Genomic DNA, 13,219 nt, shown 5'->3' on the forward strand with positions numbered 1-13,219 from the left:
GATGCGTGGCGCAGCGCCCTGTGTCTCTCCATCCCGTAGAAAGCCTCCTATCACCCCTAACATGTCAGCCTCCTCTCAGCCTAACATGTCAGCCTCCTCTCACCCTAACACGTCAGCCTCGCTTTGTTTACGTGCCTCCTCTCATGAACTAGCGGCCTGATACACGTCTCGCGCTTCACACTCTTTCTAACGAGGCTGCTCTAACGGCTGCGGCTCGTGTCTGTGCACGTTCAGCCGCCGACGTCACTTTAACTCGAATTAGCGTGTGTAAACAGTACCACTATCACCGCCCTGTTGCTTTATACGCTGTTTATTCACTCTGACTGAAGCTCTATCTTATCTTATAACACCCAAAACACTCGCTTCTATCTCCTGTGTGTCCCTGTGGCTCCTCCACCATGTGCATGTCATGACTCTGTATTGGACTCATGTGTTAGCTTACAGCCTGATGATACTCCCTGCCATGTTGCTTTCCATTATTATGGTTTTACAGCGAAGCTAAACAGAGTGGACACAGTTATCTTCTTTGCTGGCACAACAAGTGCTGTACTGTACAGACTGGACACAGGTTGGTTAGAAGGCTTCTGAATGGATGTTGTTGCAGGTGTCCAGATTATCACTACAAGACAAGTTAATTAAATATACATAACTTTAAAAGGTAGTTATACTATGTAGTGTAAGTTATGTTGAATAGTATTGCATTACACTGAGATGTGTTTCTAATATTTAATCCACCCTCATTGATGTAACTGTTATAATGTGATGATTATTAGGGCTGGGTATCAGTACTGAATATCTTTTTAAGGTATCGACCGAAATAAATTGATACCTAGTAGTGTCGAAACGTCTCCCATCAAATGATACCTGCAATCAATCCTTTTTGCACCCAGAGCTAGAAAATAAGACTATTTGTATGGATTTGCTCACAGCCAATCAACACAAGCGCTCTTCGATTTTAATGCGACATCAGATTGTCTGAAAGTCTTAATAATTTGAAGACTTTCAAAATGCATTTGTGTAAAAATCAAATCATTTAAGATGTGGAGGAGTGGTGGCATTTTATGTGCTGATGTAATACTGAAAAGACAAACACTCACAATTCATAGATTCATGATCATCTCCAAATGGGTTGATGTATGTACACCATAATAATACATTTGCATCGTAGCCTGTAGAAGTGATGAATTCATCTTGATTCATCACACACTCAAAGATATCTCATCATTGTGGCTACTTTCTGTAATTACTCTTATCATTACTTGTTGTATGCGTATACTCCTATACAGTTCTTATTTGTAGGTGTTTTTGGCCCCATGTTTTAATGTGAAATGTGGAAAAAAAAAATGTAATCAGAACATATAATGCAGATGTTCCTGTTGGCAGCTAATGACTAAATTAATAATCGTAATTTAAGCCTTTACTAAAACCAGGATTAATGCATTTTCTTCCCGGTTGGTGATAGTGTAGCAAGCTGTTAAGTTGTTATGATGAACATATTAGCAAACAGTTGCATATGAACTCATCCAGCAGACACAGAGCAGTGTAAAGATTCATTTGGAGCTGTGCTTCTGGCTGAATATTTGCTCTTTATGCAGACCTTCAGGTCAGTCTCTGTTTGAAACAGGCCTGTTTTAGCCCCTGTCTCTTTAAGGACCTCCTGATGAGCCCACTCTGTTCTGATTGGTCAGCTTCCAGAAGCTGCTCCTTAGCAGATATCCGGTAGCTGCAGAGGCTACATCAAATAAACCGTGAAACAAACTATAGTAGTGGTATTTTGCTACTTTTTATGATGGGATGGGAATCGAGAACCTGTTCCTGTTTAGAACCGGTTCCAAATTGTCCAAGCCATAGGAATCGTATGCCTCCGAGCTTATCGATTCGTCATATCGATGCCCTGGTGTGTGGTGTTAACAGAACGGAAAATGAGGACAGGAAGGTCAGTGCAGCCTTCAGACTGTCTTCAGCTATCTTGTAGTTTATCTTCAAAAACAGCAGTGGTTGCAAGCATGTTTTGATTTAATGACTAAATAATTACTTTTGTGAGACGAATGTTAAGTATACTGTGTACTTTCTATGCGGTCACTCAGCTATTGTTAATACATACAGACAGGAGACTGTACGATTATTTCAAATTAATTAAATCAGTTAAGTTTTGGCTGCAGATCATCTATCTACTAATGAAAACCAGTGTAGGCCAACTTTTTTCCACAGAAAGAATAATTCAGGATTGATAAGGGAATCGATAAAGCATTGGATCGATAATGGCATTGATATCAATAAAATCTTGTCTGCTATTCTTTATTCAAAATGTTGACTTCTCAAATACATACTGTATGTGTTTAAGCTGAAATCTGAAATATGAGAGTGGACAACACAAACAACACATGGAAAAACAACCTGAACAACAAAGACTAGAGAATCTGTAGTGACAGCTGTTTACACGATCAGCTGACATCAGCTCGTCGGCAAAGTAGAAAAAAAGGTTGCAAACAGCGCATTTAGAGCAGGCTGAAGCCCTGACTTTTGACTTTCAGGAAGCATTTCTAGATACATTCATCTCAAGTTTGGAACTTTGACCATGTTAATCAACAATATATATATATATATAATTATTAGGGCCGGGACTCGATTAAAAAAAATTAATCTAATTAATTAGAGGCTTTGTAATTAATTAATCGAAATTAATCGTATTTTAATCGCATATAAATATTTGACCTGAGAACAGTGAGAAGTAATTTTTTTCACATGGATTTTTAGTATACCATTGAATAATGACTGAATACATAAGCTTAAGCAACAAAAATATTGTTTATTTTTGTTCAAGTCCAACAGACGAGTGCAATTTTTGCCATTAAGTGTAGCAATAGCATATTTAGAAATATAGTACATTTCAGAAATTAGCTAGCTACCACACTAGCGTCCACGCTAGCTGCTATATGTTTTGCATTGAGGTGATACTTGAGGCTCGATGTGCTGCGGTGATATGCAAATTCCTTGTTGCATAGCTTGCACACAACCATGCTCTCATCGACACTTCCATCCGTTCGTTTTTTGTAACACAATTTCCCATCCACGGGGCCAACCAAAGCGGTCTCATCAGCTACTTTGTTCTTGTTCACTGTGGTTTGTTGTTGTCTGAACTACGCTAGTTGGTGCTCCAGTATAATCGGTCCGCCTGAAACTCATCCAGTGAGAAACGTTCCGCGGTGCAAAAATAAGTGTGATTAAAATGCGTCAATTTTTTTAACGCGTTAATTATTGTGTAATTAATTAATCTTAATTAACGCGTTAAAGTCCCGGCCCTAATAATTATATATAAATAATAAATATAATAAAAAATCACAAAAAGCAGAATATGTCCCCTTTAATTCCAATGTTCACTCTCCTTTGAAGGTTCTTGCAGGCTGCTAGATGCTTCACGATGGTCTCCAGCTAGTCTCTTAACTTCATCTGTCTGCTGTTAGTGGTGCTGGACGCGTGTGTGTACAGTGAATTTACCTGAATATTGTCACTGGGTCAGATATGAGTGATGAGACTGAACCTGAGCAGTAATATTGCGGGCTGTAAAACCAGAACAATGACCTGAAAGACAATACATTCTCCATAGGGACAGAGATAGAAGACCATTATTTGTGGGTTCTGCACTTAAAATGTCTCATTTCACATTACATAAACTGTTTCCCCCCCCCCACTGTTAATATGAAAATAATTGCATTGTCATTGAATGTTATTTGTTGTTCACATCTGAATCCTGCAGGCTGATATTTCTAGTATGACCCGGTCTTGGTGTGTTGTGTGCCTGCCATCTCCATCATGGTAGTGTTTGTGTTTGTGTGTGTGTGTGTGTGTGTGTGTGTGTGTGTGTGTGTGTGTGTCTTGGGGGGGTGCCCTCTCAGATAAAAGGGTCTTTCTTTCCTCCGCTGCTCTCAGCCGCAGAGCTGCTTTTACTGCAATTAGGCCTGGAATGTGACTTTCCTGCTGAGCCGTATCATGGCGACACTCCTCAATAAAAGTCAGCGAGTGCGTGTCGGGCTTTTCGCCACTTTTATTCGTAGGATATTTGGATACGTAATGCCTCTCATTATCCAGGCGTTCCTCTTATTAACCGTCTTGTTTGTATTTCATCTGTGAAGCACAAACAACATCTCAGTGTGTGATAGTGATGATCCTATCAGTTTTAACGAACTCTATCCTCCGACTGAATGTTCACTGCACGCTCACTGTACATACTGTACACACTCTAATTTTAGCAAACCACTCGTAGTGTTACTCATCATCCCTTCCCGGTGTGATTCAGCTGCATGATTGGCTTTCAATTTACCAATCAGGGCTCAGGATGTTTTGGTGTCAATACAGCAGCAGTCTCGTTTGGATTTCTTGACTTGGAAAGATAAGGTGTAAAAATGAATTTGCATTACTTTCTTCCATTTCATATGTAAAAAAAAATCAACACAAAATATAAACCTATGCCGTATAAATACATCATTGTTATTATATGCTTGTACATTTCAAAGCACTGAGGTAACAAGCTGAAGTAGCTGAACTGAAGTAGCCTATTCCCACAAATCTCTAAAATCACAAATAAAAACTTGAATTTGATTCTGGAAGTTTTGGCACACTTTGGAACTGAGTGAGTACAAATCCTGTAAATCCTTGTGTATCATGGTAATATTTGTGTGTTTGTTTTTCCAGGCACCGCCGTCCATGGTCAGCACAGAACAGAGGCAGCATGCTGAACACGTATTCCTCTCCTTCAGGAAGTCCAAATCCCCTTTTGCCATCTGCAAGCACATCTTGGGTAACAATTGGCATATTTAGCCTTTTTTCAACATTTTGTACCCTTGATTTGGCCAATTGGCAGCTGCAGAGATGAGTTTTGCTCAAGGACACATTTATAGTTTTTCTGTGAGAGAAAATGTTTGTGTCATTTTTCTTCCATTCCCCTGCTAGTGTTTCTATTCAATCTGGGCTTCAGACACTGATGTTATCATAATCATTCTCCTGTAAAGAGTACAGACACAATATATTTTTCATGTGATCTAGGTTGTGGTTGTTGTTGTCTCTACTGTATGAGTGGAGATGAACAGTGTACAATCTAATATTAGATATCAATATTCATATATTAGGCTTTTAGTACTAAGTTGAGGTGAATTGACATAACAGTCCTCTTAACTGCTATGTCAGTCTATGCAGATACAATCATAGCAGATACTAGATCTGCTATGTCAGTCTCTCCTGGGCATCCTAGTTGTTGGAAATAAACGCCATGATATCCTGGGTTTGAGTCCAGTCCAGAATGTCATATGTTCATCTCTCTAAGATTTCCTGCTGTAGACTACATCAACATCTCAACCTGACTCTGCATGTTAGACAACAAAAGGTTCAAATGGCCTCCAATAATTCACCTGCAACCAAAGCAACCCCATGTTCACAAAGGACAATTTGCCACATTTTCCAGTCTGCCCTGACATCCAACTCACAGAACAGATACACTTCTATTTTAACCAGTGCAGTCGTCTGAACTGGCCAAAAAAAACACTGCTTGTGCATCACTCAACTCCAAGCTGAAGCATGTTTTGAGGCTTTCATTTAATGCTGTGTGTATTTTCATGTAAAACACAGACTGACGGACAAAAGGCGAGGCAAATTTATTTTTTTACATAAAACATAAAATGCATCAAGACAGGATACAAAAGCAACACATGGAAACATAAAAATATATTGAAATACGATTAAAAGTGTTAAATTGGAAATAAAGTTAAGCTAAAGTACAGTAAGACAGATAAAAACAGGAGAATAAAAGGTTACAGTGCAGTGTGATATATTAAAACTTAAATTGTAAGTCCTCAGCAGTGATTTAAAAGACATGAGAGTTGGAGCAGGCTTGCAGTCACACAATATTTGTAACAAAAAGCTATACAAATAAATACGTCGCCATATTCAGATTATTAAAAACTATCATGTGAATACCTTAAAAACACTGTCAATCACATAAATAGATTCTTACATGGTTATAAACTTTATTTATACATCCTTTTTTTTTTAGTGTAGTATCTGAAGGAAGATGTCATAATTCCCATTAAGTGATATCAGCTGATGTGCTTTTATTGACACAAATCTATTGTGGTTGGATAATCCCAATGATGTGATGTACCTGTGTAATACACCTCATAAGTTAATGATGAGATAACAGTTAATGTTATGAGGTCATTGTGTTTACATTGTTATCTACTGTAGATTTTAAGAGTGACATTAATTATTTGACGTCATTTAAAAAGAGGAAAATACTTGCCAGATTTGTCCCTTTATAATTTTAATAATAAAACATTTATTCGTAAATGTCACTTTTGCATTGTGGTAACTTTCGAACAGTTTTGTACTATTCCATTAATGTTTCTCCTCTCCCTTTCCAGAGACCAGTAAGGTGGACTATGTACTGTTCCAGGCAGCCACAGCCATCATGGAGGCCGTGGTGCGGGAGTGGATCTTGTTGGAGAAGACCAGCATCGAGTCACTTCGGGCATTCCTCCTCACTTACGTCTTACAGAGACCAAAGTAAGAAAGAATGAATGATAATAAAGCTTGTGTGAGTCTTTACACAGGTATTAATTATGTATGACCCGTATGAGCATCAGTAGATCCTTATCCTATGTTACATATTATGCTGTTTCTTCATGTGTCTACTGGTATAAACAGCAGAGAAGAAGAGGACAGACTGATCTGTTGTGAGTTTTATAAGTAACAGAAACCAAAGCCAAAGTCTCTGACCCACTGCAACGACAGGTTACAAAAACTGCGTTCAACAGGCGAGCTGGAAGGATTTCTGTTTACTTCTTTTTGATTACAGCGTGAACAAAACACACAAAACGCAATAAAGTGACCTCCGCCATGCGATAGAAGCCAAGGAAAACAACCTGCAGCTGCGATCGCAACCCTCAGACACAACACTCCTATTTCACTTTGTTTTTCTTACTGCTCTCAGTCTCTGTGTCGGCCAGCATTCAGAGTCCTTGAGCGGGAATCCGAAGCTCGTATCTTTCGCACTCGGTTGTAAGCATTGAATTTTTTAAATGACGAACCCCGTGTTTCCTCCAGCCTGCAGAAGTATGTCCGCGAGCAGATCCTGTTGGCTGTGGCGGTCATCGTGAAGCGGGGCTCTCTAGATAAATCCATCAACTGCAAAAGCATCTTTCTGGAGGTCGGACAGCTCCTCACCAGCGGGAACCCCACAGTGGTGAGAAAGTCATATCTGAATTGTAGTTGTAGCTTTTTTAGTCTTCATTTCCTTTAATTGTTAGTTACAATAAATACATATTATATCATCATTGTATCATCAAACACATGAACACATGGTTTCTAGATGATATGCCCATTATCTTGTGTTAAAATAGACATTTACCTGTTTTCCATAATCAGTGTTTGCTGTTGTGTCAAACACACATGTACGTTTAGCTTCAAAAAGGTGGAGAGTGATACAGTTAATGAAGTGTGACACTATTATTGATCACTTTTTTGAATCAATTAATCAATCTTCATTTATATAGCACTGCTTCGAAGTTGATTGATAAGTTTATAGGCTTCTTCTCAGACGTTAAAATACAGTTGCAAATAAATGGCAGAGCCTGTAGAGTGCATGCTAGAGACATTTAAGCCATGAGATGAATACTTGATGAAAAACAGTGTTACAGCTTTTATTGTCTTTATCTTATTTGTGATCTGTTTGAATGGAGTCTGGCTCAGATTACAGAGAACTCAGTCTGAAAATATCAAATAAGCATCAAGTATAACACAGAGCTCCTGTTTTCTATACTGATGCTTTTAAATCAGTTTGGTGTATACAGTAGAGAGACTGAATGTACATGAAGTAGGTCCAGGCGACATTTTTGTGAGTTCAGAAAGTTACATCATTTTACTTTAATGCAGCCTTTAAAACCAGGGAAAGCCAACACTTATGACATATCATGATAATATGATATCCAAAATTTAAGATGATATCTAGCCTCATACTAGGATATTGATATATTGATTTATTGCCCCTGTATTATGAAACAAATTGGAATTCTCTTCTTAATCCAGTAGGTGGCACTACTTCATTAGGTTGTTGCCCAAACCAAACCTCAAACCAGATGAGGTTAACTGAGTCCTCACAGTGCTGGTTTCATACAGCTGATTAAGACAGCAGGAATGTATTAATGAAGTCACCTGGTTTAGTGTTTATTTTGACTGATATTCTCTAACTTTAAGCCCCTCAAGCTAAATAGTTTTCCTGACACACAGTGGAAAAAATCCATTCACAAGCAGATAATAATTGAAATCAAGAATAGTATGCATGGGTTTTGGAAAGAAATTCTCTCTTCCTTAAAATTCTTGACTTAATACAAGTTATTTAGTTGTTTTTTGACACTGGTGGTCAGAGAAAATAATCAGCTCGTAAATAAACACGTGTAATGACCCTCAATGCAGTCTTAACAATCTAACAGATAACGGTCCAGTTTCTCAGACAGAGGTTTACACTAGTTCTAGACTAAAGACAAGATTCTGTGAAAGTATCCATTGAGAAACAAGTCCGGTCTTGGACTAGACTTAATCACTGTCCGGGAAATCATCTCAAAGACTAACAAACATAATTATGGTCCCTGATCATTTCAACTTATCCTGAAATGATAGATTTATTGGTGATGCTTTCAAGAATAGCTCTGTTCTATTATAGTATAGATGATGATGGGTTTGCCTTTATACTAATGATCATATATCCACAGAGGTTGTAGGTGTTTTAGTTTTATTTGTAGGTGTAGGTATTTTTCTAAAAAAACTTGATGATGACTGCATAGCAACAGAAATATGTTATTTACCAATTCCATACTAGTATACAATACACTATGTACACTTTTTGCTTCTAGTATACTTTTATTTATTTAAAACTGTGGATGTTGCAGTTATGTGATATATGTCCTCTGTGGTTTCTACCAGCAGGCCATCAGAGCACCTCCTATACGTCAGATATTGTACAGGAGATATACAATACGTCCGCTGACAGAAGTCATTGTCACTGTGACTTTGGAGCATAACTGCCGAGAAATCTTCACAAAGAGAAAACAAAATGTTTTTCCAAAAGATTTCATGCTTGTGTTTGTTTTCTTAGATGTTCACTGAGCTCTCTCACCACCAACCGCAATTTGTTTTAATGTCTTACAGCTGCGAGCCGCTGCTCCGTCTCCTTCGTGCATTGCATTGGGGGACTATAGTGTCCAAAAACAGTACACTCAGGAAACATGCTCATTGTGAATGCTTACTGACTGTTTTTGTCACTTTTTTCAAACTAAACTGCTTAGATTTAGTTTGTAGTCTAGATTTGGGACACAGTGCTCGTCTTCCCATATGAAACACGCAGAGACTCTCTTCTGTTTGGATCTTGACTGATGATACTCAAGTGCGACCACCTGTAAAACTCTTTGTATAACCTTTGACCCTCTGTGCAGCAAACCCTGGCCTGCTCCATCCTGACCGCTCTGCTCAGCGAGTTCTCCAGCTCCAGTAAGACCAGCAGCATCGGTCTCAGCATGGAGTTTCACGGCAGCTGCAAGCGCATTTTCCAGGTTTGTTTTTTTCCCCGATCTTGATCACATAAAATGTTACACGTCACTTTTTTTTTATTCCCTGAATTCATCCGTCCTTCTGTTCTTCTGTGACTCCTCTACGTTCAGGAGGAAGGCCTGCGGCAGATCTTCATGTTGACCATGGAGGTTCTGCAGGAGTTCAGCCGGAGAGAAAACCTCAACGCCCAGATGTCCTCTGTCTTCCAGCGCTACCTGGCTTTGGCCAACCAGGTCCTCAGCTGGAACTTCCTGCCACCTAATCATATCCTTTCTTTGCCAGAAAAAAAAGAAATCAGGAACACAAAGTTGAGGATTTCCAGATCTTGACACGCAATTAAAATGCATTGAGTCAGGAAATATATGACAGGAAGGACAGCAGGTCAGTAACAGTAACTGACAGTTTTGTCTTGCTTGGCATTTTCCATGAAGACAATCCACATGGTCTTATGTTTGTATTTTTTGCCATCACTTCTACTGGTTTAACATTTTCCAGCAAATAAATAACTGAAATCTGATGTTGTAATCACAGGACATAAATTGTACAAGAGTCCAAAACATAAGCACCAAAAAGCAGTTTGTATGTAACTTTAATAGTTTAACACATTATTTACCTTTTTTTTTTGGAGGTTAAATCAAGTGGACCCAAGTGTCTGTGTCTACTGTAGACATTGTTTAACTTCAATTTATTTAGAGGTAAGTAAACTACAGTGAAATTAAGATTAACAACAATCACTTTCTTTAAAAATCTGCTCTCCAAATCATTAAAAAGTATATTTATTTATAATTTATCATCTCACCATTTTTTATTTCTTACACTAATGGAGCCAATAGATGTAAAGCATCCACTGCTGTTGAATCAATCTTTATTTAATTCCCTTTAAGATGGCCAAAAGTACAAAATAAGACCCATGTTGTCGAGGGGAAATGTTTGTGTCGGGCCACAAATATTTTTTATGGTCCTCCTCATGTTGAAAATGTGGCAGAGCTGTTTTAGGTTAAAGGGAGAGAGTGGAATGTCTTCACAAGTGCGTTTAAGTGTGTTTATGTTTATATCATCGCATAATTATACATGACTGTTTAGTATGTGTTGTCTCTATAATGGAAAATCCATCTTTTCTTTTGTGTGTGTGTGTGTGTGTGGCTCTACAAATACGCGATACTCAGGAATGCATATCCATCCATCAGTTTTACTTTGTAGTTCATCTCTTGTGCACACTTCCATATTATCTTTGCAGTTGGCCGCATTGTTGAGCGAACTTAAGTGTGTGTGTGTGTGTTCGCATGTGTGTGTGTGTGGCCAGTCTCATTACGGCCTAAATCCCGACCAGCCTGGCATCCTCTCTGCCTGTCTGAGGGGATCTGGAGTGGCGCTTGCTGCCAGCCAGGGCCATGTATCACTTTCAAAGAGGTGTCTGTGTGTCCATCCCCGTATCATTCCAGCACCCCACCACCCCTGCCTTGGCTCGAGGCTCCCCTTGGTATGCCCGGCACGATATGTGTGTGTTCTCAAAAATGCACTTTAAAGTTCTGTGTGTGTGTGTGTGTGTGTGTGTGTGTGTGTGTGTGTGTGTGTATGTGTTAGGTGCTGCAGACAATTTATAGACAACAGTTTAATTTTATTTAAGTGTTGTATGTGAATGGGTGTGTATCCACTAGCGCAGCTTCTGTATTTCAAAGGGAACTTGAGATATGAGGTTAAAGCAGGACACTGTGGGCTTGAAAATGATAAAATAACTGAATATTAAATATCCTTAATTCATCTTAGTTTGGCCACTTCTTAACTTTTCATTTAGCGCCATCATCAATCAAAATGTAAACGTCCATTAGTTTCTTTTTTACCAATACCTGCAAAACTAATGACACTCATCAACCTTAACTGTAATTTGTGTTGAGTGCAAATGTTAGCATTCTGAGTCTAGTCGCATCTTGACGTTGGCTTTTAGCTCGTTGGGACACCCTCAAAAAATGATTTAATAAATTTAAATGACTTTGAAGTAAAGGTTGATTTTTTTTAAAGTAATGTGGGGTCTTTTCATGGCACTAGTTGCATGCATATAGACGTATGGTGTTCTGGTTTACTAATGCTGTCTTTAGCACGAATTAGTGTGTCAGCATTCAGTCTATTCGCATGTTGACGTTAGCATTTAGCTCGTTAGCATTAAGAAGTTCAATTTAAATGACTGTGAAGTAAAGGTTGTTTTTTTAAAGTAACTTGGGGTCTTAATATCCATTACTTGTGTTTTTTTTTGTTAGCATGTTAGCATTCTCAGTCTCTTTTGCATGTTGACGTTAGCATTTAAAAAGTAAATTAATAATGAGTAAAAAGTACATTTAGATGACTGTGAAGTAAAGGTACATTTTTTTTATTAGTAACCTGGGGTCTCTTCATGGTACTAGTTGTATACATATAGGTCCGTGGTGTTCTGTTTTATCGATGCTGTCTTTAGTGCGAATTAGCATGTTAGCATTCTCAGTCTATTTGGATGTTGACGTGAGCATTTAGCTCATTCGGGTAGCATTAAAATGTGTCTCTAACCTGAAGACACCCTCAAAAAAATGATTGAATAAATTAAAATGACCGTGAAGTAAATGTTGATATTTAAGTAACCTAAGGGTTTTTTCATGGTACTAGTTGTATGCATATAGACCTGTCGTGTTCTGGTCTTTAGCGCGAATTAGCATGTTAGCATCCTCAGTCTATTTGCATTTGAAATTAGCATTTAGCTCATTAGCATTAAGAATTTGTCTGCAGCCTGAAGCCACCCTCAAAAAACGATTAAGTAAATCTAAATGACGGTTGATTTTTAAAAATGTTTTATTTGAAGTAACCTGGGGTCTCTTCATAGTACTAGTCGCCGTTAGCATTTAGCTGGTTTAGTTGGCATTGAGAATTTGTCAGTGCAGCAGTCTGCAACCTGAAGACACCCTCACAAAACCATTATGTAAATTTAAATGAGCAAAGGCTGATTCTTAGATAACATGGGGGTCCCTTCAGGGTTTTTATAGATCTGTGGTGTTCTGGTTTATTGATGCTGAGTTGTCACACATGTTAAACAGACTGTCTCAGGGATTAGGAATAGCACATAAATTCTCAAATGAAGTGCTCTTCTTGAAATTCTCTGTGCATGTGTGTGTATGCGAAGTGTTCAGCGTCTGGGCTGCTGCTGAAAAGGAGAACAGATTGATGAAGACCACTGGGGAGCCCGAATAAGTGTAGCCGCCTGTCTGCAAGTGTCACAGCGCGCCTGTGCTTGTGCGATGTGATGCAAACGTACGCCAGCATGAGTGTCAGGGGGCCTCTCCTTAATTGCATGGCTGACAGCCGCCGCCTTTTTACACAGGAATACACACACACATACACACTTGCGCACACTCCTCAACTAGCTCAAAGACCCTTTTTAAAACGCCTCCCTCCCTTTGACGAACCGACCGGCATGCGTGTCATCTGTCCTCGCCGCCGTCTGAACCTCGGCCCCCTTCAAGCTCCGGTGTCATCTGAGGGAGGCACGCTCCCCCGGCCGCCTGCACGACACCGTGTCACTCCGCACAGAGCTCGACTCCGGCCAGGGTCGCGGTCAGGCCTCGAGGCTGCGGCGGGCGGTCAGGTGCTGTAAATGACTGTC

The 13,219-nt window shown here is 39.2% G+C and overlaps 1 protein-coding gene across 1 annotated transcript in view; it reads left to right on the forward strand.

Annotated features, from left to right (window-relative positions):
* Window positions 1-13,219, forward strand: part of xpo4 (exportin 4) — a 61,146-nt gene that overhangs the window by 238 nt on the left and 47,689 nt on the right. Inside the window, exons 2-6 of the mRNA XM_062431247.1 lie at window positions 4,693-4,798; window positions 6,414-6,555; window positions 7,096-7,234; window positions 9,480-9,596; window positions 9,705-9,858. Of these exons, the coding sequence (XP_062287231.1) occupies window positions 4,693-4,798; window positions 6,414-6,555; window positions 7,096-7,234; window positions 9,480-9,596; window positions 9,705-9,858 (658 nt within the window). The remainder of the gene's footprint in view (window positions 1-4,692; window positions 4,799-6,413; window positions 6,556-7,095; window positions 7,235-9,479; window positions 9,597-9,704; window positions 9,859-13,219) is intronic.

This window comes from Scomber scombrus, chromosome 13, assembly GCF_963691925.1.
Source record: "Scomber scombrus chromosome 13, fScoSco1.1, whole genome shotgun sequence".
Classification (NCBI taxonomy): domain Eukaryota; kingdom Metazoa; phylum Chordata; class Actinopteri; order Scombriformes; family Scombridae; genus Scomber; species Scomber scombrus.